General features: G+C 38.7%; 1 protein-coding gene across 2 annotated transcripts in view; it reads right to left on the bottom strand.

Moving 5' to 3' along the window:
• The window catches only part of EXOC4 (exocyst complex component 4), an 811,011-nt gene that overhangs the window by 454,460 nt on the left and 328,862 nt on the right, over positions 1–27,689 (bottom strand). For both annotated transcript variants that reach the window (XM_043463745.1, XM_043463746.1), the window contains exon 10: positions 6,885–6,981. In XM_043463745.1, coding sequence (XP_043319680.1) covers positions 6,885–6,981 — 97 coding nt within the window. The remainder of the gene's footprint in view (positions 1–6,884; positions 6,982–27,689) is intronic.

Below are 27,689 nucleotides of genomic sequence, written 5' to 3'. Positions count from 1 at the left end.
TTGATGTTTCTGAACTGTGGTGTTGGAGAAGACTCTTGAGAGTCCCTTGGACAGTAAGGAGATCAAAGCAGGAAATCCTAAAGGACATCAGTTCTGCATATTCATTGGAAGGACTGCTGCTGAAGCTGAAGCGCCAATACTTTGGCCACCTGATGCAAAGAACTGACTTACGGGAAAAGATCCTGTTACTAGGAAAGACTGAAGGCAGGAGGAGAAGGGGACAACAGAGGATGAGACGGTTGGATGGCATCACTGACTTGATGGACATGAGTTTGAGCAAGTCCCAGGAGTTGGCTATGGACAGGGAAGCCTTGTGTGCTGCAGTCCATGGGGTCACAAAGAGCTGGACATGACTAAGTGACTGAACTGAACTGAACATCTTGATAGGCTAATGGCATAAGAGCATTTGCTCAGTATCTTTGGATAGTACTGTCAACTTTGACCAGTATCAGAGATTTATTTTCCATTTCAGGAAATAAGTTTAGGAGGGACAGAGGACTTCTACTGTACCAAAGAGATGAATGTTAATGGCTTCACCCATAAAAAGAGGGCTTTTTACATATTCAAACTGCAGTAACATGAAGTCTTAGAAAATAGTTTTTACTAATAGCCATTCTCTGAGGCTATGAAACAGTTCCCTACACAGCTGCTAACTGGCAGCTTCTATCATACATCTGACATGATTAACTTTTAGAAGCTATTCTTCTCCATAATTATGGACAAGAATGATTAGATGGTATGATTACAATTACCTGTCATTCCTACTGTTGTTTGCCCAAAGAAAGGCACACAGAAAACCAGAAAGACACTATCAGCAAAACCCATGTGGCCATAAAAGTTTCATCCCCCTAACCGACCTAAATGCCAGCTTTCTCCTTACTGACTAATAAATATTTTTGCTTCTACCCAGGAAGTGTTTAATTGCTGCCTGATTTAATGAAATGTGGCTAAAAATAGTGAAAAATGCTCACAGCCCACATACTGAATATTCCAGTTGTGTTCAACAGAGTAAGCATCAGTGACATTTTTGCAACTTTAAATACCATCATCATCCACTATGTCTCCAGCCTCTTACATCTGCCAAGTCACCCCAAGACTACAAACATCTGTTCTTGCAACCGTCTCATAAGAAAGGTACTTCATAAATGCAAAGTGCTCATTATCCTAAAGGGCCAAATGGCTTTTAAAGGCTGGTTAAAGCAAATAAGCAAAAGAAACAATGCATTGTCATTTGGACTTTTCAGATTTTAAATGTCAGGCCTCTGGAGTACCGAAATACTGTAAAAAGCATTTCCCAATCACAAAATTGCAAAACTTGGAAGGTAGTAAACAAAATTTAGACCAACCAACTCCTCTACTTTATAGATTCGAAAATTAAAGACACACAGTGCTTTAACCAACATCAAACACTACAAAGTGGTCACTCATACCCGCTCCCCCACACCCACTTTTATTGGTCTGTCCTCTCTACCATGCAGTATACAAATCTCCTTTCCATTGAAACAATGGCTTTAGTGCTTAAAGAATGGTCAAATAAATCAGTTAATAAATTAAGTCACCAAATTTGTTCTAACTGCAAAATTTAATGTACATTCTCTGCAGTAGATAATTAAGAAAAGATGATTTCATAAGGGTGAGACCCTAATACAACAGGACTAGGGTCCTAGTTAGAAGGGGAAGGGGCTATGTGAGGATACAATGAGAAGACTTCTTTGAACTCCTGAGTTCTCATGTCTGACTGGCTCTAAACACCTGGAATTTCTGTTTCTCAAATGATGATGCACTGGCGTTAAATCCCACCACCTTTCTTTGATGAGTCCACCTTTAAAACCGAAAACCTACACACAGATATGAGATGGTGAACACAACAGTCAAATGCATGGTTTTGATTTCATTAGAGACACATTAGTGACAAGCCACATTAATGTGCCTAATTATTCCAGAATGCATGCAATAATAAATGCATGCAGTAAAGAGAGGTAAAGCTTTAGACTGTTTTCTAAATACTTCAGTTTGATGGCTGCAGTCAATTAGTTCTTCAAGTAATAACTCTATCTTCACCCTTTTTTTTTTTTGTTATAGGAAAGAATTGTACTAACAAACCTTGTCACTGTTGCTTAGTCACTAAGTCATGCCCAACTCTTGAGACCCCGTGAACTGTAGCCCACCAGGCTCCTCTGTCCATGTGAATTCCCAGGCAAGAATACTGGAGCTGATTGCCACTTCCCACTCCAGGGGAATCTTCTGGACCCAGGAATTGAACCCAAGTCTCCTGCATCTCTTGCATTTGTAGGCGGGTTCTTTAACACCGAGCCAGCAGGGAAGCCCACTAACAAATTTAAGGTACAATATAATCTGTTTTTAGAGAATAAAGAATAATAAGAAATTAAAAAAATAGATATGGAAAAATAAATTCCCACTCTCTCTGCACCCCCCACCCCAAACAGCAGCCACAAAGTAATTTCAAAGTTCCTAAAATGGCTAGATTATATATTAATTATAACTGAATCTTATTACTCTATAGCAAACTGCGGTTAATACCTCAATAAAATACACACTTTTTTGGTAATGGAAATGGCAACCCACTCCACTATTCTTGCTGGGAAAATGCAATGGACAGAGGAGCCGGGTCACACAGAGTCGGACACGACTGAGTGACTTCACTTTACTTTTAACTTTATTAACATTTAGATGCTGATTAATAATTACCATAATGTAATTACTCAAAAATAGAAATTTTTGAAAAAGTATAAATTCATGGCAGACCTAGACAGAAGGGAAACATGTCATTCAAGTTTCAACATTAATGTACCTTCCTTCCATTCCCCCAATTCAGTGCCTTTAAAATAAAACCAGTCTATTAGAGCAAATTCATCCATTCTGGTTAAATGTTTCCAGAAAAACAAAAAAATAACAAATATGTCAGTGGGAATGGTCGGGAGTGGGGCGGGGGGGTGCAGATATAAGTCCTATTATTTTTTAGGTTTATATTTTGGTCAAAGTATCTCAGAATCTACCTAGGTATGGCTAGAAACTTTTTTATTTCAATATGCTTTTGTTCATTTTAGACCCACAGGCAGAAAAACTGATTAGATGACCTCTCACCATTAAAAGCTTATTCAGGGTTTAATTGCACACAATATCTTGTTAGGCTGAGTAATGCAAGCATGGGCAAATAAAGGACAGAAACAGCAAGGATCTAAAAGAAGCAGAAGACATTAAGAAGAGGTGGCAAGAAGAACTACAGAACTATACAAAAAAGGTCTTAACGACCCAGATAATCACCATGGTGTGATCACTCACCTAGAGCAAGACTTCCTGAAGTGTGAAGTCAAGTAGGCCTTGGTATTCAAACCTACAAACAAAGCTAGTGGAAGTGATGGAATTCCAATTGAGCTACTTCAGATCCTAAAAGATGATGCTGTTAAAGTGCTGCACTTAATATACCAGCAAATTTGGAAAACTCAGCAGTGGACACAGGATTGGAAAAGGTCAGTTTTCATTCCAATCCCAAAGAAGGACAATGCCGAAGAATGTTCAAACTACTTTATAATTACCTCATTTCACATGCTAGCAAGGTAGTTGTCAAAATCCTTCAAGCTAGGCATCAACAGTACATGAACTGAGAACTTCCAGATGTTCAAGCTGGATTTAGAAAAGGCAGAGGAACCAGAGATCAAATTGCCAACACCCACTTGGTCACAAGAGAATTCCATAAAAACATCTATTTTTGCTTCGTTGACTGCACTAAAGCCTTTGTGTGGATCACAAAAAGCTGTGAAAAATTCTTAAAGTGATGGAAATACCAGCCTACCTTACCTGTCTCCTGCAAAAACTATATTCAGGTCAAAAAGCCACAGGACTAGACATGGTACAATGGACTAGCTCCAAATTGGGAAAGAGTACATCAAAGCTGTATACTGTCACCCTGCTTGTTTAGTTTATATGCAGTGTACATCACGCTAAATACTGGGCTGGAAGACTTACGAGCTGGAATCAAGGTTGCAGGGAGAAATATCAACAACCTGGGATATCCAGATAATGCCACTCTAATGTCAGAAAGCAAAGAGAACTAAAGAGCCTCTTGATGAGGGTAAAAGAGGAGAGCGAAAAAACTGGCTTAAAACTCAACATTCAAAAACTAAGAGTATGGCATCGGGTCCCACTTCACATCTTGCATCACTTCAAGGCAAACAGATACAGAAAAAGTAGCAACTGACAGATTTTATTGTATTGGGCTCCAGAATCACTGTAGACACTGCTCGTAGCCACCAAATTAAAAGATGCTTGCTCCTTGGAAGAAAAGCTATGGCAAACCTAGACAGTGTATTAAAAAGCAGAGACATCACTTTGCCTACAAAGGTCTGTATAGTTCAAGCTATGGTTTTTCCAGCAGTCATGTATGGATGTGAGAGTTGGACCATAAAGAAGGCTGAGCACTAAAGAATTGATGCTTTAGCATTTCGCTGCTGGAGAACACTCTTGAGAGCTCCTTGGGAAGCACAGAGATCAAACCAATCAATCCTAAAGGAAATCAACCCTGAATACTCTTTGGAACGACTGATGCTGAAACTGAAGCTCCAATACTTTGGTCACCTGATGTAAAGAGCCCACTCACTGGAAAAGACCCTGATGCTAGGAAAGATTGAGGGCAGGAGGAGATGGGGGTGGCAGAGGACGAGGAGGTTGGATGGCATGATCGACTCAATGGATGTGAATCTGAGCGAATTCCCAGAGATAATGAAGGACAGGGAAGCCTGGCGTGTTGCAGTCCACAGGGCAGCAAAGAATCAGACGCTACTTAGTGATGAACAACAACAAAGATGAACACATGAATGACTACAGGAGAAATGAGAAATGGTTTATGATAATCATCAAAGTAAAATATACTAGTAAGATAATGCACACTGATTCTTCTCACTGTCAACACTAAAATTTTAAACTTCTTTATTTTTTTGGCCACACTGCAGGGCTTGCAAGATCTCAGTTTCCTGACCCAGGGATTGAACCTGAGTCGTAGCAGTGGAAGCCCATAATTCTCACTACTAGGCCACCAGGGAACTCTCATAAACTTCTCAACTTTAGAAGAAACAATAAATTCAGTAATCAGCCAATGCTGAAGTGTATAAACTAAAATTAAAAAAAAAAAAAAACACTGAAAGATTTTAGTCATTTGAAGTTCCAAAAGCCCATGGAACCATGAGAAGCAAGGTTAGAATCTGACCCAAAGGCTAATTTAAAGTCTATAATGATCATTTGCTTAGGAAGGAATTAAGTCACCTTGTAGACCGCTTAACAGTCTTGTGACTTCCACTAAGAGTTACACAGAGAAAGAATAATTAATTATTTGCATTATGCAACAAAATTCTCTCTAGTTCCAATCAATAATCAATTAAAATACTGAATAAAAGTAGAGACTAAATAAGTAAATAACACTGGTAAAAGAAGTATTATCAAGCTGTAAAACAACTCTCTAGTGAAGCAACATAAATAAAATAGTAAAAAAAGAATTGTCAGGAATACATTCAATCATACCAGTATTTCTACCAGAAATGCATTATTTAGTGTGAAATAAGTATATGCACTTTTTATTCTAACTTCATGTTTAAAAAGAAAAAAATAAGTTTATGGGGAAAAAAAAATCTTGAAAAGTGGCAGTACTGCTAATGAAACTTCCCAAAGATTTCTTCCATAGTTAAAAACAAATGTAAATATTAGGATTACATTTATTGAAGCAATAGCATACTTGGCAGTAAATTATGGTGTTTGATCTAGGTCAGAAGATGCCTATAATAATTAAGCTATCTTCCCATTTTCCTAACAAGTAGGAACACTGACTAAGTAGAAATCAATTGTAATTGGAAAAGGGTTAAGTCCTAAACTAATTACCAAAGTCAGTTGATGTATATGATAGTTAATTAATTTAGAAATTCTAAAAGTTGCACTTAATATATAAATATATGTGTATATATATTTATATTTATCTATATACACACACACAGCATGTAATGAATTATATAAATTAATTGACACTATATATTTCACACAGCATTGTGTAATCTTAGTTCCCCAACCAGTGATTTAACCTGCAACCACTGTATTGGAAGTACAGAATGTTAATCACTGATCCACCAAGGGAAGTTCTTAGAAGTTTTTCAAACGGAAGTATCACAGATTCTTCTTTTCTTAAATCACATTATCACAATAAACTAAGCATTGTGATAGATTTCATTCTACTCATCAAGTTTTATCCTTCAATATATAAAACCATATTGATTGATACAATGCTTTTCAGTTTTTGTAAGTCATTATTTGTTCAGAGAACTGCTAATTCTCAAAGGATATTCTCAAAGTCATTAGTTTAAATCAGTGAGACAGATCATGGGTCTGCAATTTTTTCCCGTAAAGGGCCAGTAAGAAAATATTTTTGGCTTTGTGAGGCATATGGATTCTGTTTCAGATATTCAACTCTGTACCTAGAGCCCCAGAAGTGCCATGGGCAATACATAAATGGATAAGCATGACTGTGCCAATTAAAAATCTACTTACAAAAACAAGTGACAGGTTAGATTTCTCTATGGGTTTTGCCAACCCTGAAATAGTTAAGGAGGGGAAGAGAGGGATAATAACAAGGGGAGGGACAGGGAATAGGAAAGAAAGAAGATCAAATAAACATACTTATGAAGTATTACTCTTGAGACTAAGTAGCTACTTAGGAGGGTTGACATTATTTTTCTATTGACAACTTTGATTGTGAGGCCCTATAAAATGCAACAATGTCTTTTTATGACTTGTTTCAATGCTGACAGACCTACTGGCATTCAGCATATCAGCATAAATAATGAAAATATTGATCTTCAGTAAGTACATAGGATTTGACTTACCTTAATAATGGATGGAATATGACGGTAATATTTCTGGCTCCAGGTTTGCAAACAAATTTTGTTCCTCCACCTTCAATTAAGTTGTCATCAGGACCCCCTTTCAGAAAAAAGTAAAAGAGAGATTAGCTTATTAGAACTTAAAAAAAAAAAAAAAAAGCCTATCAGATGTATGTTATCCTATCATAAGGAAGATCAACTTTGAAAACAGCTACCTTTAATGTTTACGAAATTGTTTTGAATGACTTGATCCAGTCTTCCTCATTAAATAAGCAATGGATTAGCATTTTTCACTTTGGAGTGAGAACATGGAAGCACAGTAAGAATAACTATTTCAGTGTCAACCTTTGACAGCAGAGTTCAGAGGAAGGAAGAAGAGCCACTCAGGCTTGTGTAGGTAGGGCTGCAAAGGCTGGAGCAGAGGCCATGTGAACCTAACCAAGCCTATTTCATCAAATCTAAAACCCCATTAATTTTAAGATACACTACTGTTATAAGCAACAATAAGAAAAAAGAATCCTGCTAACTAAAGTATACAATGCTTCTTTATTACTTAGGATTTTCTTTTTCTTATGGAAAGTTCTTTAAAGTTTACATTACAAAACTAGGTTAAATAATTTATAAATAAATTTAAGACTTTATTAAGATTTGAGTACATCCAGTATTTTACTTCAAACTGCTGATATCCATTCTGTAAGGTTTAATGTTGATATGTTCTTGATGCGATTAGAAGGTTTAAAGAGAAGGTGTTCTTATACCAACCAAGATTCATACTCTCTCCTCATACGGTCCTTAACAGGTTCACTAATTGAAACACTGAAGGGTTCAGATGTGAAGAATAACCACTCAGCTCACACATACTGAGGCAAAAACAACTTGTTATGACTATTTTCCTGTTAATAGCCATTAAGACATCACTAATTGAAGATATGGCCTAATTTCAGAGTTGACAATGTGACAAATGTACATCGAAGGGTGTGGGGAGAAATGTCCCCCAGAATCCTGTTTCTTTGCATTAAAATGAAGCTCAATTAAAGTAATCTCTGGCCTCTCTCCATCTTTCACTCACTCTGGGGGAGTAAACTCCTTTGGTAAAACTAAGAAGAAAACGCTGGGGATGCACAGCTTAGCAACATTCTTATTTCACTTCAGAAATCAGAATGCCTATACAAGGTCAGCATTGTCTCACTAAGTTTAGCAAATAAAGGTCCTACCTTCTCAGAGAAGGATGAAATGGTCCAGCACCTTCTAAAAGCAAGTAAATTTGTCTAATTCTGATGTTCAGCAAGCACATTTTGCTCTCAAACTAGGTTACATTTTCAGCCTGCCTCTATCAACAGAAAAGTGGAAGTGGTATTTCACCTTCCATTTGCTTACATACATTATTTCACAATAGTATCAGAACTCTAGATAGGGAAGGTAGATGCTATTTAATAGACTTTCTCAAAACCCTAACAATATACACATACAATATTGCATTTCATTTTTTCTGAATTAAATAGCTTCATTTTAATTATAGTTCTTTGCATGATACCAAACATAACTGAACCTCACCTGATTTATTATGTTTTAATGGTCTCTGAGGTATCTTAGAAACTGACTGATAAAAACATGTGAAGCTTAAGAAATCTATAGCCTGGATCATCAAGACTTCCCAGAGGCATCAGAGTTTAAACAAATCCCATTTGGATTAGCTGTTTCCACCAACGAATCAAAGAATGGTTTTTCTTAAGAAATACAGAAAATACAATGACACGTACAGCACTTGATTCAAAATCATGAGCTTTTTGTTCTCATTTGGGGAAAAAAAATGCATCTTGTATTATTATATTTGCATTGGAGATAGCAGTGTTCTGCCAAGTCAATGATTTTGCTTGGTTAAAAGTAAAACAAGAGAGTCAACACTACAACAAACACTACTCCTATAATAAAAATCTTCCTCCAAACTTCACATGATTTGGTTACAGACCAAAAAAAGCACAGAATAATAATATCTTTATTAATACTTCTCAAGATCATAAAAGCAAGTCACAACTGAATCACCAAGGAAACGTGCACATGTGCAGAAGAAACCAGGTTAAATTCTGCACTCTAGGAAAAACATAAATGATTCAAATGACTTCCTACAAAACAAATAAATCTACAAAAATAACGCACTAATCTACTCAATATGAGTATGAGCATATCTTCAAAGGATAAATATGAGTGGACTGCATGATCTCTAACGGTTTCTAAAAATTCTGAAGATTTCTGATTTTAGATACTCAATAACTACACACAGGCCTGATTAACACAGCTCCAAACGAGCATCTTCATGGACACTGAACACACTGTATGATGACTACCTCAGTGCTTCGGCCCACACCGGGCTCTATCTGGGGAAACTGCTTGTCTCTTACCATTCCTTCAGGGCCCAGGAGGTATAGCCCAAACTGTCAAATGCCCCTCTCCTGATGTCCACAATGCCATTCATTCAGTTCAGTCGCTCAGTCGTGTCTGACTCTTTGCAACCCCATTGACCCCATGCACGCCAGGCCTTCTTGTCCATTACCAACTCCTGAAATTTACTCAAACTCATGTCCAATGAGTCGGTGATGCCATCCAACCATCTCATCCTCTGTCATCCCCTTCTCCTCCTGCCTTCAATCTTTCCCAGCATCAGTATCTTTTCAAATGAGTCAGCTCTTCACATCAGGTGACCAAAGTATTGGAGTTTCAGCTTCAACATCAGTCCTTCCAATGAACACTCAGGACTGATTTCCCTGAGGATGGACTGGTTGGATCTCCTTGCAGTCCAAGGGAATCTCAGTAGTCTTCTCCAACACCACAGTTCAAAAGCATCAATTCTTCAGAGCTCAGTGTTCTTTATAGTCCAACTCTCACATCCATGCATGACTACTGGAAAAACCACAGCCTTGACTAGACAGACCTCTGTTGGCAAAGTAATGTCTCTGTTTTTTAATATGCTGTTTAGGTTGGTCATAACTTTCCTTCCAAGGAGCAAGCGTCTTATAATTTCAAGGCTGTAATCACCATCTGCAGTGATTCTAGAGCCCAAAAAAATAAAGCCTGACACTGTTTCCACTGTTTCCCCATCTATTTGACATGAAGTCATGGGACCGGATGCCATGATCTTAGTTTTCTGAATGTTGAGCTTTAAGCCAACTTTTTCACTCTCCTCTTTCACTTTCATCAAGAGGCTCTTTAGTTCTTCACTTTCTGCCATAAGGGTGGTGTCATCTACATATCTGAGATTATTGATATTTTTCCCAGCAATCTGGATTCCAGCTTGTGCTTCATCCAGCCCAGCGTTTCTCATGATGTACTCTGCATATAAGTTAAATAAGCAGGGTGACAATATACAGCCCTGATGTACTCCTTTTCCTATTTGGAAACAGTCTGTTGTTCCATGTCCAGTTCTAACTGTTGTTTCCTGACCTGCATACAGATTTCTCAAGAGGGAGATTAGGTGGTCTGGTATTCCCATCTCTTTCAGAATGTTCCACAATTTATTGTGATCCACACAGTCAAAGGCTTTGGCATAGACAATAAAGCAGAAACAGATGTTTTTCTGGAACTCTCTTGCTTTTTTGATGATCCAGTGGATGTTGACAATTTGATTTCTGGTTCCTCTGCCTTTTCTAAATCCAACTTGAACACCTGGAGGTTCACAGTTCACGTATTGCTGAAGCCTGGCTTGGAGCATTTTGAGCATTACTTTACTAGCATGTGAGATGAGTGCAATCGTGTGGTAGTTTGAACATTCTTTGGCATTGCCTTTCTTTGGGATTGGAATGAAAACTGACCTTTTCCAGTCCTGAGGCCACTGCTGCATTTTCCAAATTTCCCGGCATATTGAGTGCAGCACTTTCACAGCATCATCTTTCAGGATTTGAAATAGCTCAACTGGAATTCCATCACCTCCACTAGCTTTGTTCATAGTGATGCTTTCTAAGGCCCACTTGACTTCATATTCCAGGATGTCTGCCTCTAGGTGTGAGATCACACCATCGTGATTATCTGGGATGTAAAGATCTTTTTTATACAGTTCTTCTGTGTATTCTTGCCACCTCTTCTTAATATCTTCTGCTTCTGTTAGGTTCATAGCATTTCTATCCTTATTGAGCCCATCTTTGCCTGACATGTTCCCTTGGTATCTATAATTTTCTTAACGAGATCTCTAGTCTTTCCCATTCTGTTGTTTTCCTCTATTTCTTTGCACTGATCACTGAGTAAGGCTTTCTTATCTCGTTGCTATTCTTTGGAACTCTGCATTCAAATGGGAATATCTTTCCTTTTCTCCTTTGCCTTTTGCTTCTCTTCTTTTCACAGCTATTTGTAAGGCCTCCTCAGACAGCCATTTTGCTTTTTTGCATTTCTTTTTCTTGGGGATGGCCTCTATCCCTGTCTACTGTACAATGTCAGGAATCTCCATCCATAGTTCATCAGGCACTCTGTCTATCAGATCTAGTCTCTTAAATCTATTTTTTCACTTCCACTGTATAATTGTAAGGGATTTAATTTAGGTCATACCTGAATGGTCTAGTGGTTATCCCTACTCTCTTCAGTTTAAGTCTGAATTTGCCAATAAGGAGTTCATGATCTGAGCCACAGTCAGCTCCCGGTCTTATTTTTGCTGACTGTATAGAGCTTCTCTATCTTTGCCTGCAAAGAATATAATCAATCTGATTTCGGTGTTGGCCACCTGGTGATGTCCATGTGTAGAGTTTTCTCTTGTGTTGTTGGAAGAGGGTGTTTGCTATGAGCAGTGCGTTCTCTTGGCAAAACTCTATTAGCCTTTGCCCTGCTTCATTCTGTACTCCAAGGCCAAATTTGCCCAACGTGTTTCTTGACTTCCTACTTTTGCATTCCAGTCCCCTATAATGAAAAGGACATCTTTTTTGGGTGTTAGTTCTAAAAGGTCTTGTAGGTCTTCATAGAACCGTTCAACTTCAGGTTCTTCAGCATTACTGGTCGGGGCATAGACTTGGATTACTGTGCGACTTTTTCTGGGGGTGCAGGGATCAGCGCCTCATGACATGTGGAATCTTGGTTCCCCAACCTGGGATGGAACCCACACCCCCTGCACTGGAAGCACAGAGTCATAACCACTGGACCACCATGGAAGTCCAGCAGTGACATTCTATAAAACAGATCATATAACCTTAACGTAAGTCTCCTGTTACTGTCATCTGTTTTCTAATTCTTATGTAACCTCTTCCCTGTGTGGAATGCAACATCCCAGAAAGTACTTACAAAAAATATAGTTGTTGAATGAATGAAGGGAGAAACAGTGACCTAACTTAGTCGTATGTTATCAGAATCAGATGAGAAAGTATTGTGTGCAAGTCCTTCATAAACTGCCAAGAACATAACACGTGTCAGCAATTTTCTGTGTACCCACAAAGTGCTATAAATGGTAGGTATGCCTAATCAACATTTGCTGATGACCATCACATGATGAACACACAGAAGACATAAAGATGCGACACCAAAAACAGGGCACAGGAGCCACTAGAAACGTCAGCGAGAAGAAGATTTCGCTGTGACCACACAGGCATGATGAAAGTACGTCAAGAGACAACCTGCTTCAATTCCTCTAAGTCCCTGTGAGCTACATAAAGACTGGTACTGAGTCACACTGTAGGGTTAAACTAATCAAAAAGCAAAGACTGGGCAGAATCGAAAAGAAAAGGAAAAGAAAGCAGAATAATCCACCCCCCTCCACCTCAACCGACAACCAAAAGTTCATCTATAGGACCTCTGTAGACCTTTCCAGGTTCATCACCAAGCGCCATCCACACTGTATTTGATGTGATTTCCTCTTTACAGGCTACGAGTCCAAATCTAGCTTACTAAATGACTAGGAAACAGCACCAACCCGGTGAAAATAGTCTTGAAAATAAAGCTGTCAGAACCAAAAGTAAAGGCCATGGCCAAAAAACCGTATGGTCTGTGAGTCTCTCGCCTCTGAGGTTTCGCTTTTCAATATTCTGAACGAGAAACACAACCCGCCACCTCTGCTCACATGCCTCTGGTCGTGAAGTAAGTAGGGAGTCGTTGACATGAACGTTCTTGGGGAGCACGTTGCTCAAACCTGAGAAAAGCGGGGGTTGAAGGATGGAGCATTTCCTGCCCCTTCATTCATGATGCCCACAGTCTAATCCCCGCAGTCACGGGCCAGGTGACAGGCACCAGGGAAAATGCTGAAAGGTGATGGATGGCTGGAAAGACCAGGGAGCTGACAACCGTACTACAAGTAGAATACATCTTGTGCAGAATGAAGGGGGCGAGATGCCCTGGTCATATTTCCTGGTCCTCACAAGGAGGACAGTGGCTGACGGGCTCCCTCAGGTGAGCGGCAAAAGGTGCCAGGGCCACCCAGTGACTTCAGGATGACAGCATCTTAGCTAGGCCCTTCTTTAAGAATCCATCTACTTATAAGTCGTTAGCTCCCAGACTTCTTCCCAGCTAGAATTTGATGTAGTTTATAATAAACATAGTCATGTTAATAAAATACAAAACAAAGATCTCAAAAAGAAAGGGAAAGAAAGGTTGCTGCAGGGAGGACTACGGTACAATGGGAAGAATCAAAAAGACTTGTGTCAGACTCCAGATCTCTACCTATTACTAGTGTAAGGGTGACAAGGATACTCAAATTTTCTGAGCCTCAGCTTTCACATTCATAAAACAAAGATTGCAATAAACTTTTTCAAAGAGATTTAAGAAGATAACGTACTCCAGGGCATTCAGTACAGTGTCTGACACCTGGTACATCTCAAATAAATGATTATCTCCTTTTCCCTTTAGAATTACTAAGCAGATAAGGATTTAAATGATCACCCACACAGAGGAACATAAACTGAATATACAAAAGGTTCAAATTCAAAAAATACTATCCATGATACTTTAGGCAACACCATACTAGTCAATATCATTTGTGAGACCAATAAAAACATGTCTGTCTTAATTTGGAGTCAACAGCATTGCAGTGAAAGTTTGAAACAGTTGTTAAGAAAACTTATAGCCTAACAGAAGAAAACCAGTCTTTCTCTTAATTTTTCAGTTAAAAACAATCAGTATTCGGACTTTCTGGTGGCACAGTGGATAAGAATCCACCTCCCAATGCAGGGACTATGGAGGAGTTCAATTCCCAGTCCAGGAAGATCCCACAAACCTGGGAGCAACTAAGCCCGAGCAACCTGACTACTGAGCCTGTACTCTAGAGCCCACATGCTGCAACTACTGAAGCCCGAACACCCTAGAGCCCACGCACTGCAACAAGAGAAGTCTGCGCAAAAGAGTAGCCCCCCCGCTCACCGCAGCTAGAGAAAACTGTGCAGCCAGGAAGACCCAGTGCAATCAAATACATAACTTTTAAAAAATCAACATTAAATGTATAGATGTTAAAATGATGAATGCCTCTGTGCCAAGAGATTAGATGAAAACAGTATAGAATTAGATAGCCACTTTTGCTGAGCCACAGACAACAGTATGCCTCACCTGACATTTCTAATGTGTTCTGGACTTAAAGTTGGCCTTTCCACATAGAAAAGAACCACAGTGAAGGTTAACTTTTTTTTCTCTAAATTAAAGTATAATTTACAATCTTGTGTTAGTTTCAAGTGTACAGCAAAGTGATTCAGTTATACAAATTACATACGTGTGTGTGTGTGTATACACACACACACACATTTTTGGGGGCTTCCCTTATGGCTCAGCTGGTAAAGAATCCACCTGCAATGCGGGAGACCTGGGTTTGATCCCTGGGTTGCTTTTTCAGATTCTTTTCCATTATAGTTTATTAAAAGATATTGAGTACTATCCCCAGTGCTAAACAGTAGGTCCCTGTTGTTTACCTATTTTATATACGTAGTGTGTATACGTTGGGGCTTCCCAGGTGGTTCAGTGGTAAAAAATTCACCTGCCAATGCAGGAGATACAAGAGATGTGGGTTCACTCCTTTGATCGGGACGATCCTCTGGAATAAGAAATGGCAACCCATTCCAGTATTCTTGCCTAGAAAATTCCATAGACAAAGGAGCCTGGAAGGCTACAGTCCATAGGGTCAAAAAGAGGTGGACACAACTGAGAATGCACACACGTAAGTATATGTTAATCCCAAACTCCTAATTTATCTCTCCCAACATGTCCGCCTATACTCCTCTACCCTGAATGGTAACCAAAAGTTTGTTTTCTGTGTCTGTGAGTGTCTGTTTGCCAAATAAGTTCATCTGTATCATTTTTTCTAGATTCTGCATATAAGTGATATCATATATTTGTCTTTGTCTGATTATTACACTTTCTATGATCACATCTAGGCCTATCCATGTTGTTGCAAATGGCATGACTTCATTCTATTTTATGACTGGAAGGTGAACTTTTTTACAGCAAATATGTTGCTTCATAAATACTTTCTAAGAATTATGAAAATGCATACAACACAAAAAATAGGGAATTCCTGATTGCATTAATAAATAGGGTTTTAAATTGGTTCTATGAGCCAGATGAATGGTCTCAGAGTTCTCTGAATTCACACCTGTCACCTTACAAGAGGGGTTTTTAAGAGTAAGTCCTTTAGAAAGTACCTATTAAAGCACAAATTACCTCTATGACTTAATGCTGTTGTTGCTGCTACCAGCACCACCAAACGTCTAATATGGGTCTGCACGCGAGATTCATGTTTAGTGCTACATTAAGAAGCACACAAAGATAAAACACTTACCCTTACCCTCAAATGACTTACATTATGGACAAGTCAAGAAAATCAGGACTGGTGATGATTCTGCTGCTATTGGGTCTGGGAGGGAAATACAGGCAACAAGCCACTTTGAGGAAGGATCATGTTTTGGACTCAACTCTTACCTAGTGTATAATTATCAGCAACAATACTTTTACAGACTATTGTTCATAGATGTAACCCTTGTTCCTAAAATAATTTCTGGTACATAATAGGCACTTGGCAAATGTATATTAAAATGTTTATTAAATAAATGCATGAATAAGCACAGGAAACGATATTCAATATCGCATAGTAACCTATACTGAAAAAATATATATGTATAGAAATGAGCTGCTTTGCTATATGCCTGAAACTTGGTCTTCCCTATAGGTCAAACAGTAAAGAATCTGCCTGCAACACAGGAGACCTGGGTTCAATCCCTGGGTCAGGAAGATCCTCTGGATAAGGGAATGGCAATCAACTCCAGTATTCTTTTTTTTCTTTTTAGTTTTATTTATTTTTCAATTGAAGCATAATTGCTTTACAGAATTTTGTGGTTTTCTATCAAACTTCAACATGAATCAGCCATAGGTATACATATATCCCCTCCCTTCTGAACATCCTTCCCATCCCACCCCACTAGATTGATACAGAGCCCCTGTTTGAGTTTCCTGAGTCAAAAAGCAAATTCCCATTGGCTATCTACTTTATATATGCTAATGTAAAAAAGATCTTCACAACCCAGATATCACGATGGTGTGATCACTCACCTAGAGCCAGACATCCTGGAATGTGAAGTCAAGTGGGCCTTAGAAAGCATCACTACAAACAAAGCTAGTGGAGGTGATGGAATTCCAGTTGAGTTATTTCAAATCCTGAAAGATGATGCTGTTAAAGTGCTACACTCAATATGCAGCAAATTTGGAAAACTCAGCAGTGGCCACAGGACTGGAAAAGGTCAGTTTTCATTCCAATCCCTAAGAAAGGCAATCCCAAAGAATGCTCAAACTACCGCACAATTGCACTCATCTCACACGTTAGTAAAGTGATGCTCAAAATTCTCCAGGCCAGGCTTCAGCAATACATGAACCATGAACTCCCAGATGTTCAAGCTGGTTTTAGAAAAGGCAGAGGAACCAGAGATCAAATTGCCAACATCCGCTGGATCATCAAAAAAGCAAGAGAGTTCCAGAAAAACATCTATTTCTGCTTTATTGTCTATGCCAAAGCCTTTGACTGTGTGGATCACAATAAACTGTGGAAAATTCTGAGGGAGATGGGAATACCAGACCACCTGACCTGCCTCTTGAGAAACCTGTATGCAGGTCAGGAAGCAACAGTTAGAACTGGACATGGAACAACAGACTGGTTCCAAATAGGAAAAGGAGTACATCAAGGCTGTATATTATCACCCTGCTTATTTAACTTATATGCAGAGTACATCATGAGAAATGCTGGGCTGGAAGAAGAACAAGCTGGAATCAAGATTGCTGGGAGAAATATAATAACCTCAGATATGCAGATGACATCACCCTTATGGCAGAAAGTGAAGAGGAACTAAAAAGCCTCTTGATGAAAGTGAAAGAGGAGAATGAAAAAGTTGGCTTAAAGCTCAACATTCAGAAAACTAAGATCATGGCATCTGGTCCCATCACTTCATGGGAAATAGATGGGAAACAGTGAAAACAGTGTCAGACTTTATTTTGGGGGGCTCCAAAATCACTGCAGATGGTGATTGTAGCCATGAAATTAAAGGACGCTTACTCCTTGGAAGGAAAGTTATGACCAACCTAGATAGCATTTAAAGCAGAGACATTACTTTGCTAACTAAGGTCCATCTAGTCAAGGCTATGGGTTTTCCAGTGGTCATGCATGGATGTAAGAGTTGGACTGTGAAGACAGCTGAGCGCAGAAAAATTGATGCTTTTGAACTGTGGTGTTGGAGAAGACTCTTGAGAGTCCCTGGGACTACAAGGAGATCCAACCAGTCCATCCTGAAGGAGGTAAGTCCTGGGTGTTCATTGGAAGCACTGATGCTGAAGCTGAAACTCCAGTACTTTGGCCACCTCATGCGAAGAGTTGATTCACTGGAAAAGACCCTGATGCTGGGAGGGATTGGGGGCAGGAGGAGAAGGGGACGACAGAGGATGAGATGGCTGGACGGCATCACTGACTCGATGGACATGAGTTTTGAGTAGACTCTGGGAGTTGGTGATGGACAGGGAGGCCTGGCGTGCTGCCATTCATGGGGTCACAGAGAGTCGGACACGACTGAGTGACTGAACTGAACTGAATTGAATGTAAGTTTCCATGTTACTCTCTGCCTATATCTCCCACTCCAGTATTCTTGCCTGGAGAATGGACAGAGGAGCCTGGCAGGCTATAGTCCATGAGGTAGCAAAAGTTGGACACAACTGAGCAACTAACACTATTACTATTACTCTGCCTGAAACTAACATAATATTTTAAACCAGCTACACTTCAATTAAAAAGTACATGAATAAGCAAATGGAAAATGATAAAGAATATTTCTTTCAGACCAACTGAATTCTATGTACAAACCACACAGAAACAAGCAGTTGTGTTTTGCTTGAAGTTTGCTCAGTGAGGAATCTATGTTTCAATAAAGTGCTGAAAAACTGTATTCATTTAAAATATTTTTTGTAGAAGACAACCTACAAAATAGAAGTAAATTACTTATTCCCACCATAAGACATGTCAATGGCTTGCCTATATTTCATTGCTCAATTATATTTTATTCCTGGCCAGTTGTAATGTTACATGGTTCACAATTAAGTCAGGTAGAAAGTATTACACAGGGTGTAGGAATAAGGTCAAGAGAGGGATAATAATAGTATCCCTGTAATAGTATACCCACTCCAGTATTCTTGCCTGGAGAATCCCATGGACAGAGGAGCCTGGCGGGCTACAGTCCAGAGGGCTGCAAACAGTCAGACATGACTGAAGTGACGAAGCAGCTGCAGCAGCAAGGGGCTTGGGAGATGTGACCTGCTCGAGGTCACACACATGGTTAGTCCAGAATTCAAACAATTTTTTCCCAACTATATATGCTATGATGTGTTTAATAATTTTTAAAGGGTCTTTGTTTGGCTGCATCAGGTCTTAGTTGCAGCAAGGTGGGGCCTTCTTCGTGTCATGCAGGATCTTTTGTTGTGGTGCGTGGGATTAGCTGCTCACAGTCATGTGGAATCTCAGTTCCCCGACCAGGGATTGAACCTGCATCCCCTGCATTGCAAGGTGGATTGGTAACCACTGGACCACCAGGGAACCCCACTGTGCTTAATATCTTATAGTTCCAAGAAACTCACAGGTTGAATCAAATGATGTAGATGATGAGAGACACAGGAAAATTCTAAAATAGGGAACAGCAAATCCTGATTTTTTTTTTTCTTTAGGGACTTCCCTGGTGACTCAGTGGTAAAGAATCTGCCTGCAACGCAGGTTTTGACTTGGGTTCAATCCCTGGGTTGAGAAGATGCCCTGGAGAAGGAAATGGCAAACCACTCTTGTATTCTTGCCTGGGAAATCTCATGGACAAAGGAGCCTGGTGGGCTGCAGTTCACAGTGTGGCAAAAGAGTTGGACACGACTTGGCAACTGAACAACAATGATAACATGGACTGTAGCCCACCAAGCTCCTTGGTCCATGGAACTTTCCAGGCAAGAACACTGGAGTGGGTTGCCATTTCTCCTCCAGGGGATCTTCCTGATGCAGGGATGAAATCCCTGTCTCTCCTGTCTCCTGCACTGGTAGGTGGATGTCTTACTACTCAGTCACCTGGGAAGCCCTTGCGCACAGTCCATGGGGTCGCAAAATAGTTGGATACAACTTAGCGACTAAACAACAACCAACCCTGGCCTTACAGCGGCTTGACACATAAAATGCATTTTCCATGTAATCAACACTATAAATATCACAGTTGATTATTCAAGTTAATGCACAAAGAAACCTCTTGATCAAAAATGTAAGTGAAGCTTAAGAAAAACAACATTCTGTGGATAAAACCATCATGCAGAAAATGTTTCAGGGGAAAGACATTTAATGGTTCAACTGAGGCCAGAAATAACACTTCCTGATACAACAAGAATTGGAATTCTACTTTTCCCCCCTCTCTCTGGACTAGCCAGTAGAGGATATCATGACCCCTCCAAACTCAAACTACTCCTGATGGCTCCTTGGAGGTCCAGGGACATGAAGGCAGAAAGACAAGAAAGGGTTGACACCTTTGAGGACGGAACTTGTACAATCTGCCTGTATTAATGCCTAAACACGGACAGAAATTCATTTTTTTTTAAATCTGTTCCTCCTTTTAAGCAAACAATTCCAATAAGCTTCCTTGCTGCTGTTGGTGCTTTTTATTATTATTATTTTTAACTGTTACTACAGGTCAGTTCTACATGTCTATTCATTTAAGGCCCATATATTGTGTATTTTTAAGTTTAGCAACAAATGAAAAGGGGAAGATGAAAGGGCCTCAAAGGTCTCACAATAAATGAGCAGTCCTAATATGTAAGTGAAGGTTTTTATTTTTTAACTTAAAACCTTGTCTATACTTTTTCTTTTCAGCTTTATTAAGATACAGTTAACACCATAAGATATTTAAAATATACACCATAATAATCTGATATATTATGTGTCCATCATGAAAGGATTTCCCCCATCTAGCTACTTAACATATCTCTGACTTCACATTTTTTTTTTGGTAAGAATATTTCACTGTTAGTACATTCCAATCATACCATACCCTTGTCTCCATTTCTTCTGCCCTCTGTAATTCTTGAAAATGCTGAGGATAAATTCTGGGCTAATACTCATGAAAAACACCCTCCCTTCTCTGACTTCGAACCATCTATAATTTAATATGAACATGGCAAACCCTGTGAGAAAAGCAAGTGATGCTGGTGGATTCCTGTGGTACTCAAAGCTTATAATGAAATAGGGATGATATGTACCTCTCAGGTTGCCATTCTTCCCTGTCAGAAGCATGGGCAGTCATCGACTGGGGTAAGAATGAGAAATGAAAAGAAAGAAAGGAAATTCCAAGGATCTCAGACCAGATGGAAAAGGGAAGTCCTTTTTGGTTCTACCTAGGTATATATACCTAGTATACCTAGGTATACTCACTAGGTATATAAGGTATCATGTAGGGAAAGAACCATCTAAATAAAGGACTGCCCAATGATGGGTTATTGTGAGGATACACAGTACGTGTTTAGAAGCACAAAAAACAGTATAGTATTGTACACCGCACTAACTTATTTGTTGGCAACTTCACCAGGAGCAGGCTGCTGGGAAGCAAGGAAGTCATCTGAGTGTTGCTTCAAGTAAGACAATCTCACCTAGATTTTCAGTTAAAGATCATGAAATGATTCTTACAAAGAAGTAAAAATCACATTTTGTAGTTCAAGAACTGAATATACTCTTGCTCCTAAGTAACAAGTGAAATTTATAATAATCTATAATATATCTATAATAGATTTATAAAATCTATTATTTTATGGATTATAATAATCTAATCTATTATTATTAATAATCTATTATTTAAACTAATGTCTCTTAGTTAAATCAGGAGGAGAAAAAAAAAACACACCAGTTCCTTAATTATCTTCCTAACAATAAATGAGAAGAGGTTTTGGAGGCTGGGATGACAAGGAACAAAGAGAAATGAAGCAACAGTTTTTAAGGTTATTAATAACTCATCCTGAGCCATCTATAAAATGTGTTCACCTGGAGCTCTTCATGAGCATAAGTCAAAGAAGGTAACAGACCTGACTGTTTCTGGAATGGAGTTTGAGATGCGTGTCTAAGAAGAGCATAATGTGAGGTATGACCCAATTACCAAAGGACCCACAGTCACTGCATGCAGATTTTTTAATGGTTGATCAATAAGGCACAAGGGAACTTTAATTGACCATCGGTGAGGAGCATTCCTATCTTAGTGACATTATCCTCCAACTCACTTTATTTTAAGGCTACAGCAGGAGACTGCATTGATTCTTTTTTTCTCTTTCCACTGTTTAATAGCTTTTCTAGTTTTAATTATCTTCCATCTATTACATATATTTTTGTGGCTAGTCAGGTATATCTAGCTCAGAGATTCTCGTGTATGTAAGCTGGAGTTCCAACCTTACTTTTGGGGGACCTGGTTTCCTAGCAAAATGTTTTCAAAGTTCATCCACATTGTACCATTTACCAGCACATGTGTGCTAAGTCACTTCAGTCATGGCTGACTCTACAACTCTATGGACCATAGCCTGCCAGGCTCCTCTGTCCATGGGATTTTCCAGGCAAGAAACACTGGAGTGGGTCACCACACCCTCCTCCAGGGGATCTCCCTGACCCAGGGATTGAACCCACATCTCCTGCGGCTCCTGCATTGCAGGCAGATTCTTTACCGCTGAGCCACTGGGGAAGCCCATTTATCAGTATAGCACTTCATTTCATTTTATGGCTGAATATTTATTCCAGTGTAGGTATATACCACACATATATATTTACCAGGTGATAAACATGTGGATAGTTTCACTTTTCTGGCTATTATGAACAATGTCACTATGAACACCCACGGGTAAGTTTTCTGTGGACATACGTTTCCTCTTCAGTATATACCTAGAATTTGAACTGCTGGGTCATATGGTAACTCTATGTTTAACATTTTGAGAAACTAGCAGACTGTTTTCCAAAAAGTCTATGTCCCAATGTTGATTACTGTTATATTTTTGAATAACTAATTATTTAAAAATAAAATCTGAATGTGTGTGTGTGTGTGTGTGTGTAAGCTGTGTGCTGCAGTGGTCAGCACTCAGAGGAAATGTATTTTGTTCTCCAGAAAAACCCTCTCCCGCCAGCCCTACCCCATCTGCTAATTCCTGAAGTGGCTACTGCTGCTTAAGTCACTAGGTCATGTCAGATTCTTTTTGCCTCCATGAACTATAGCCCACCAAGCTCCTCTGTCCATGGGATTTCTCAGGCAAGAATACTGGAGTGGGTTGCCATTTCCTCCTCCAGGGGATCTTCCAGATGCCAGCATCGAACCTGTGTCTCCTGAGTCTCCTGCTTGGCAGGTGGACTCCTTACCACTAAGCCACCTGGGAAGCCCCTCGGTAGGGGCAGCCTTGTCTGTTTCCACCATTAACAAAGCATTACCATGTGTCACAGGGGACAACTAGGGCATAAGCATTTAGGCACTGGTGCAACTTGGTAACTATCTGTGCTTTCTGTACTATTTCCATGCTGGCTCATCACCCGTGATTAAAACAGACAATAACATTTCTCTCCTCACTCAAGTTTCAGATTGCAGAAGATTTTACTGTTTGCTCAGTCATTCTTGTTAACATAAAGCAAGAGTGATATGAAAGATGACAGAATGCAGTGAAGGTCTCTAATCAGATGAGCCCATTGCAGGGCTGACCTAACACGCATGTTTGACTAGTCAGGAGTCTTCTGAGGATGTCTTGCCAGCTGAGTGGTAGATTTATGGTGCGAATAAGCACCAAAGCTGAAAACAGATTGGGCCCATCAATCTTATTTTGCCTGTGAAATGGTCTACAATAGAGCCCAGGCCACTGGAAGTGATTAGCGCATAAATAAACCAGTTCATTTGGAAGAAATGGTATTGTTAAATGCTGTCACTATCTTCACACTCAGAGTCATGCTTAAGTCGAAGCACTCCCAAAGTTTGAAAGGAGAATTATTTTGCAGGGCCTGATGTGACAGGTATAAAGTATAATAACCTAAAATGACTATCAGAAGTAAGAGAGATAAAGGTCTCCTCAAATATAAATTAAGAGTCGAAATACAAGTGGCACAACATGGTAGCATTCAGCTCACTGACAAAGACAATCAGAGCTGGCATCTAAACAGAAACAGCATTATTTCATGGCTCGTTGGAAGCATCTGGATGACTGAAGCACAGGTGGCTTTAAATAACTTTACCAGTCACTGTTTAGGTTTAATCAGCAATAGTCAACTTTCCAGGCATCCTAGGCAACAATTCTTGCAATATTCTCAATGAAACAAAATTGGTCTTTCAAGTCAGCTAAACATGAACCATGACATGATCAATACTCAGAACTATACCTGGCAGAGGCATTTTTGTTTGTCTATTGTTATGTAGAGCACAATATAGGATCGTGCATACCCGATGCTCAACCAATTGATTGATAAAAATAATCAGTGTTTTACAACCTATTTAGACTCTCCATTCCTTGCAGCTCTCAATGACCAATACATTTTTTTTACTCTAATGGAATACAGTGTTAATAAAAAAATACATTACTCTCATTCATCTACAATTGAAATAATGACAATCATTTTTTTTTTAATGAGCCTATTATGTTTGAAATCTTCACCTCTGGTCCTGCATTAAATGCAGCAAGTTCAATGTCAGCCACCCACCAAAAAAAGAATAAATTTGTAGTGAATTTTTACACTCGTGTTTGCTCCACTTTTTTCTGGCAAAATTATATCTTGTACTTATTCTCAAATTTAAAATTTTCCATTTGATCAGTCATGATTGTTGAAAAGCACATAACCCTAAATGTTAACAGTTTATACTACTAGACCCCAAAATTTCTAAGAATTTCCACCTAGGCTCCATAAAAAAAAAATCGTGATTAATTTCAGATTTGACCAACAAAGATGTTTATCATAGAACACTATATTAAACTTCAAAAAAAAAAAATCACTTAAAATGCAGAATAGAGAACCAATTACAAACATACACACAAATATGCATATAGCTGATACAAACATTTACATATATAGATAAATTTATAGATAATAGATAATCATGTCTATTACTAGAATATGATGCAGCAATTAAAAATATACAGATATTGGAATGAGGCAAGAAAAAGATCTGAAAGGTAGAAGCCCATTATGGCAAAAGGTTATAAATTAAAACAACATTTTGATATAAGCCTGTATTAAGTGCCTCATAATTGCAATACTGAAGTCTTTGCTGATTTGATTCTTTTGTCTCTCACCTCAGCTGAATCTTATTTTCTTTTAAAATATGCTATTTTTTCAAGATTTATTTATTTATTTTTGGGTGCGTCTAGTCTTAGTTGCAGCGCTCGGGCTTATGCTTAGTTGCCCCATGGCGTGTGGCATCCTTAGTTCCCCCACTAGGCATGGAACCCGACTCCCTTGCACTGCAAAGAATTCTTAACCACTGGATCACCAGGGCAGCCCTACACCCCACTCCCCGCGCGCTGAATCTTATTCCTGGAACTTTTTATCCTATATGTATTCTGTATGTATGTTTCATAAGATCATTCCCTTAGAAATTTATCCTGAGCAATTCTTTGAGGACTGGTGAGAAGGTATGTTCTACCAGAAAACATGTGATAGTGTCTACTAGTTTACTTAAGGGTACTACCAATCTGGAACCCACTGTAAACTAACTTCTCACTCTGAAATTTTCTCACATCCCCCAGAGGATGTATATTTTAGCAATGAAGCTGGTTTCCCTAGCAATTTTTCCTCCCTTTGGCCTATGAGTCCCTTACAGGAGGTGGAGAGATTATGGAAAATAAGACTGTATTTCTAGATGATCCATATACTCTATGTAGAGGTCGGGGGTATGTTCTACTAGATGCCCAAGGTTAAGTAGGTTCTGGGTTTTGCTTCTATTCTGTGTCTTGCAAGTTCACTCAGGTTTGGCAAATACCCTCAGGATGAAAATTACCTTGGTAGTACTTTCTTTAATATTTTTCTGCAGTCCTTTTATGTTTTTTGCTTCAATTACCCTAACTTACTTGCCAACTCATCAAAGCAACTTAACACCTTTTAAGTGTTTTATCCAACATTTAAAAATTTTTTCCTGGGAAGTACAGGCAAACTACCAGTCATACTGCTATAAAGATAAGTCTCCACACAACTTACTCTTCACAGAACTGTCTACAAATAACTTCCCCTCTGAATTCAGTTATTCCAGTGCAAGTACCTTTGGAGCCTATTCAGATATCCCTACTACTGGCTGTTTGTCTTTAATTAATTTTCATAGTTATCTGAAGATAAAGATTACAAATAATCTAAGAAAAATTAAAAAATAAAAAACAATAAATATAGCTTGTTGTAAATGTAATCATTAACTTGATATACTAAGATACAATATGTAATAAGACACAATTTGATATAGTAAATTATAAAATGAGATGAGGAGAATGAAGCTCTCTTTCCAATTTTGATATCAAATAATTATATGGCATTAAGTTGCTTAACCTCTCTGAGTTTTATCAATGAGAATGAACCACATAATGTATTCTTGAGAAAATCCTCCATCTAAAATTTCCTTTATAACATATCCTATTCAATGGTTTTATTTACATTTTTGACACTGTATAACATATATATACCTTCATCAAGTAGACATTTATGTCAATTATTATAATCACCATATGTAATAATTCTAATGGGATTTTAAATGAAAATCAACTGTACTTTTGCTTTGGGATATTAGTTATGCTTCAGGAAAAAATAATTAGTATCATTTGGGGCTGACATTTTTATACTATCTAATTATGATTATCTTATGCTCTTTTTTATCTGAAGCATCTTAGATTCTGTCTTGATTATGACAAGAATTCCCCAATGTGGATAAATAAAATGGGCAAAACTCATGGCATGTCTGTGCAATTTTAACCTAAAGCCTTTCTCAACTATTCACCCCAAAGCAGGCGTGAGAACTTTAAACAAACCAGTCATAAGCAATGGTTTCAAAACAGTAATTCTGATGGAAACTCATTTAAAAGGAAAATACTATTTTAATTCAATCTATAGTCAGGAACTCAGCAGTTTTGTGCCTAGGAGTGATCTCATGGAGACTTAAATCTAACTAAAAGACATAGTTCACGACACCAAGAAGTTCATATTGATTGTGGTATAAAAAAGAACACACTAAAAGAGACAAAGGTATTATAAATTGTACTAAAAGAGTGAAAAATAGCATTCCAAAATGATACACCTATCACTGTTGAGTCTGGAAACCAACTTACAGAAGCCAGGGAAGATATGTGAAGTTTCAGCTGTTTGACATAAAAAAACATGACATTGTTCCTCTACAAAGTAGCCTTGATATTAATAATACAAGAAAATAGATTAGCAAAGATAACACATAATACAGGACTCTTAATATTGGTACTCAATAAATGCTCCATTTGGCTGATCAAAAAAAGTGACTCAGTCACAAAACAAAGGAGCTACTTATCAACATTTTCTAAATGCATCGTATAAAATTACTGCTACAACCTCTTCTTGGAAAAATATTTTTCTTTTGTAGTTCTTCAAAGATCGGTGAATCTGCTTTTTACATGTTTTTCGAAAGTCTAAGATATTGACAAGTCTTTTATTAAAATGAACAAAAAAATGATCTGTCAATTTAGCTCAGGAGGGAGCCGAGAGGCAGAGGTAACTAACAAAGTCTCTGAAGATACTAGACAACATGACTTAGGCCTAGAAATGGATGGCCCATGAATATAGCTTCAGTGTGAACTTTTTTTAAAGATGATCAAGGACCACTCTCGCAATACAGAACTAAAGAGAGATCAGTACAAAAAGACAGGGGGTGGGTTAAATGCAAATACATTCAAAAAGTACTTATTAAAGTACCAACCATGGGGCTTTCCAGGTGGCACTAGTGGTAAAGAACTTGCCTGCCAGTGCAAGAGACATACGAGGTGAAGTTTCCATCATTGGGTCGGGAAGATCCCCTAGAGGAGGACAAGGTAACCACGCCAGTATTCTTGCCTGGAGAATCCCATGGACAGAAGGAGCATGGTGGGCTGCAGTCCAAAAGGGCGCAAAGAGTCGGACATGATTGAGCGACTAAGCACACATAACCACATTACAGGTCCAAACAAGGTCTCGGCATCAGTAAGAGTAACATCATCGTGTTGTTGTTGTTAACAACATCCTGTTGTTCATGTTAACCTTGGAGTTATCCTGCCTCTTCTATTTCGTTCATGCTTCTCATCCAATCCATCAAGCCAGTCCTGGCCATTCAGCCTTCTAAACAAAGAATCCCAGCACTTCTCACCACCCTCATCATTGCCACTCCTTTA

The sequence above is a fragment of the Cervus canadensis genome, chromosome 3 (assembly GCF_019320065.1).
Source record: "Cervus canadensis isolate Bull #8, Minnesota chromosome 3, ASM1932006v1, whole genome shotgun sequence".
Taxonomy (NCBI): Eukaryota; Metazoa; Chordata; class Mammalia; order Artiodactyla; family Cervidae; genus Cervus; species Cervus canadensis.
This window is presented reverse-complemented; position numbering and strand designations above follow the sequence as displayed.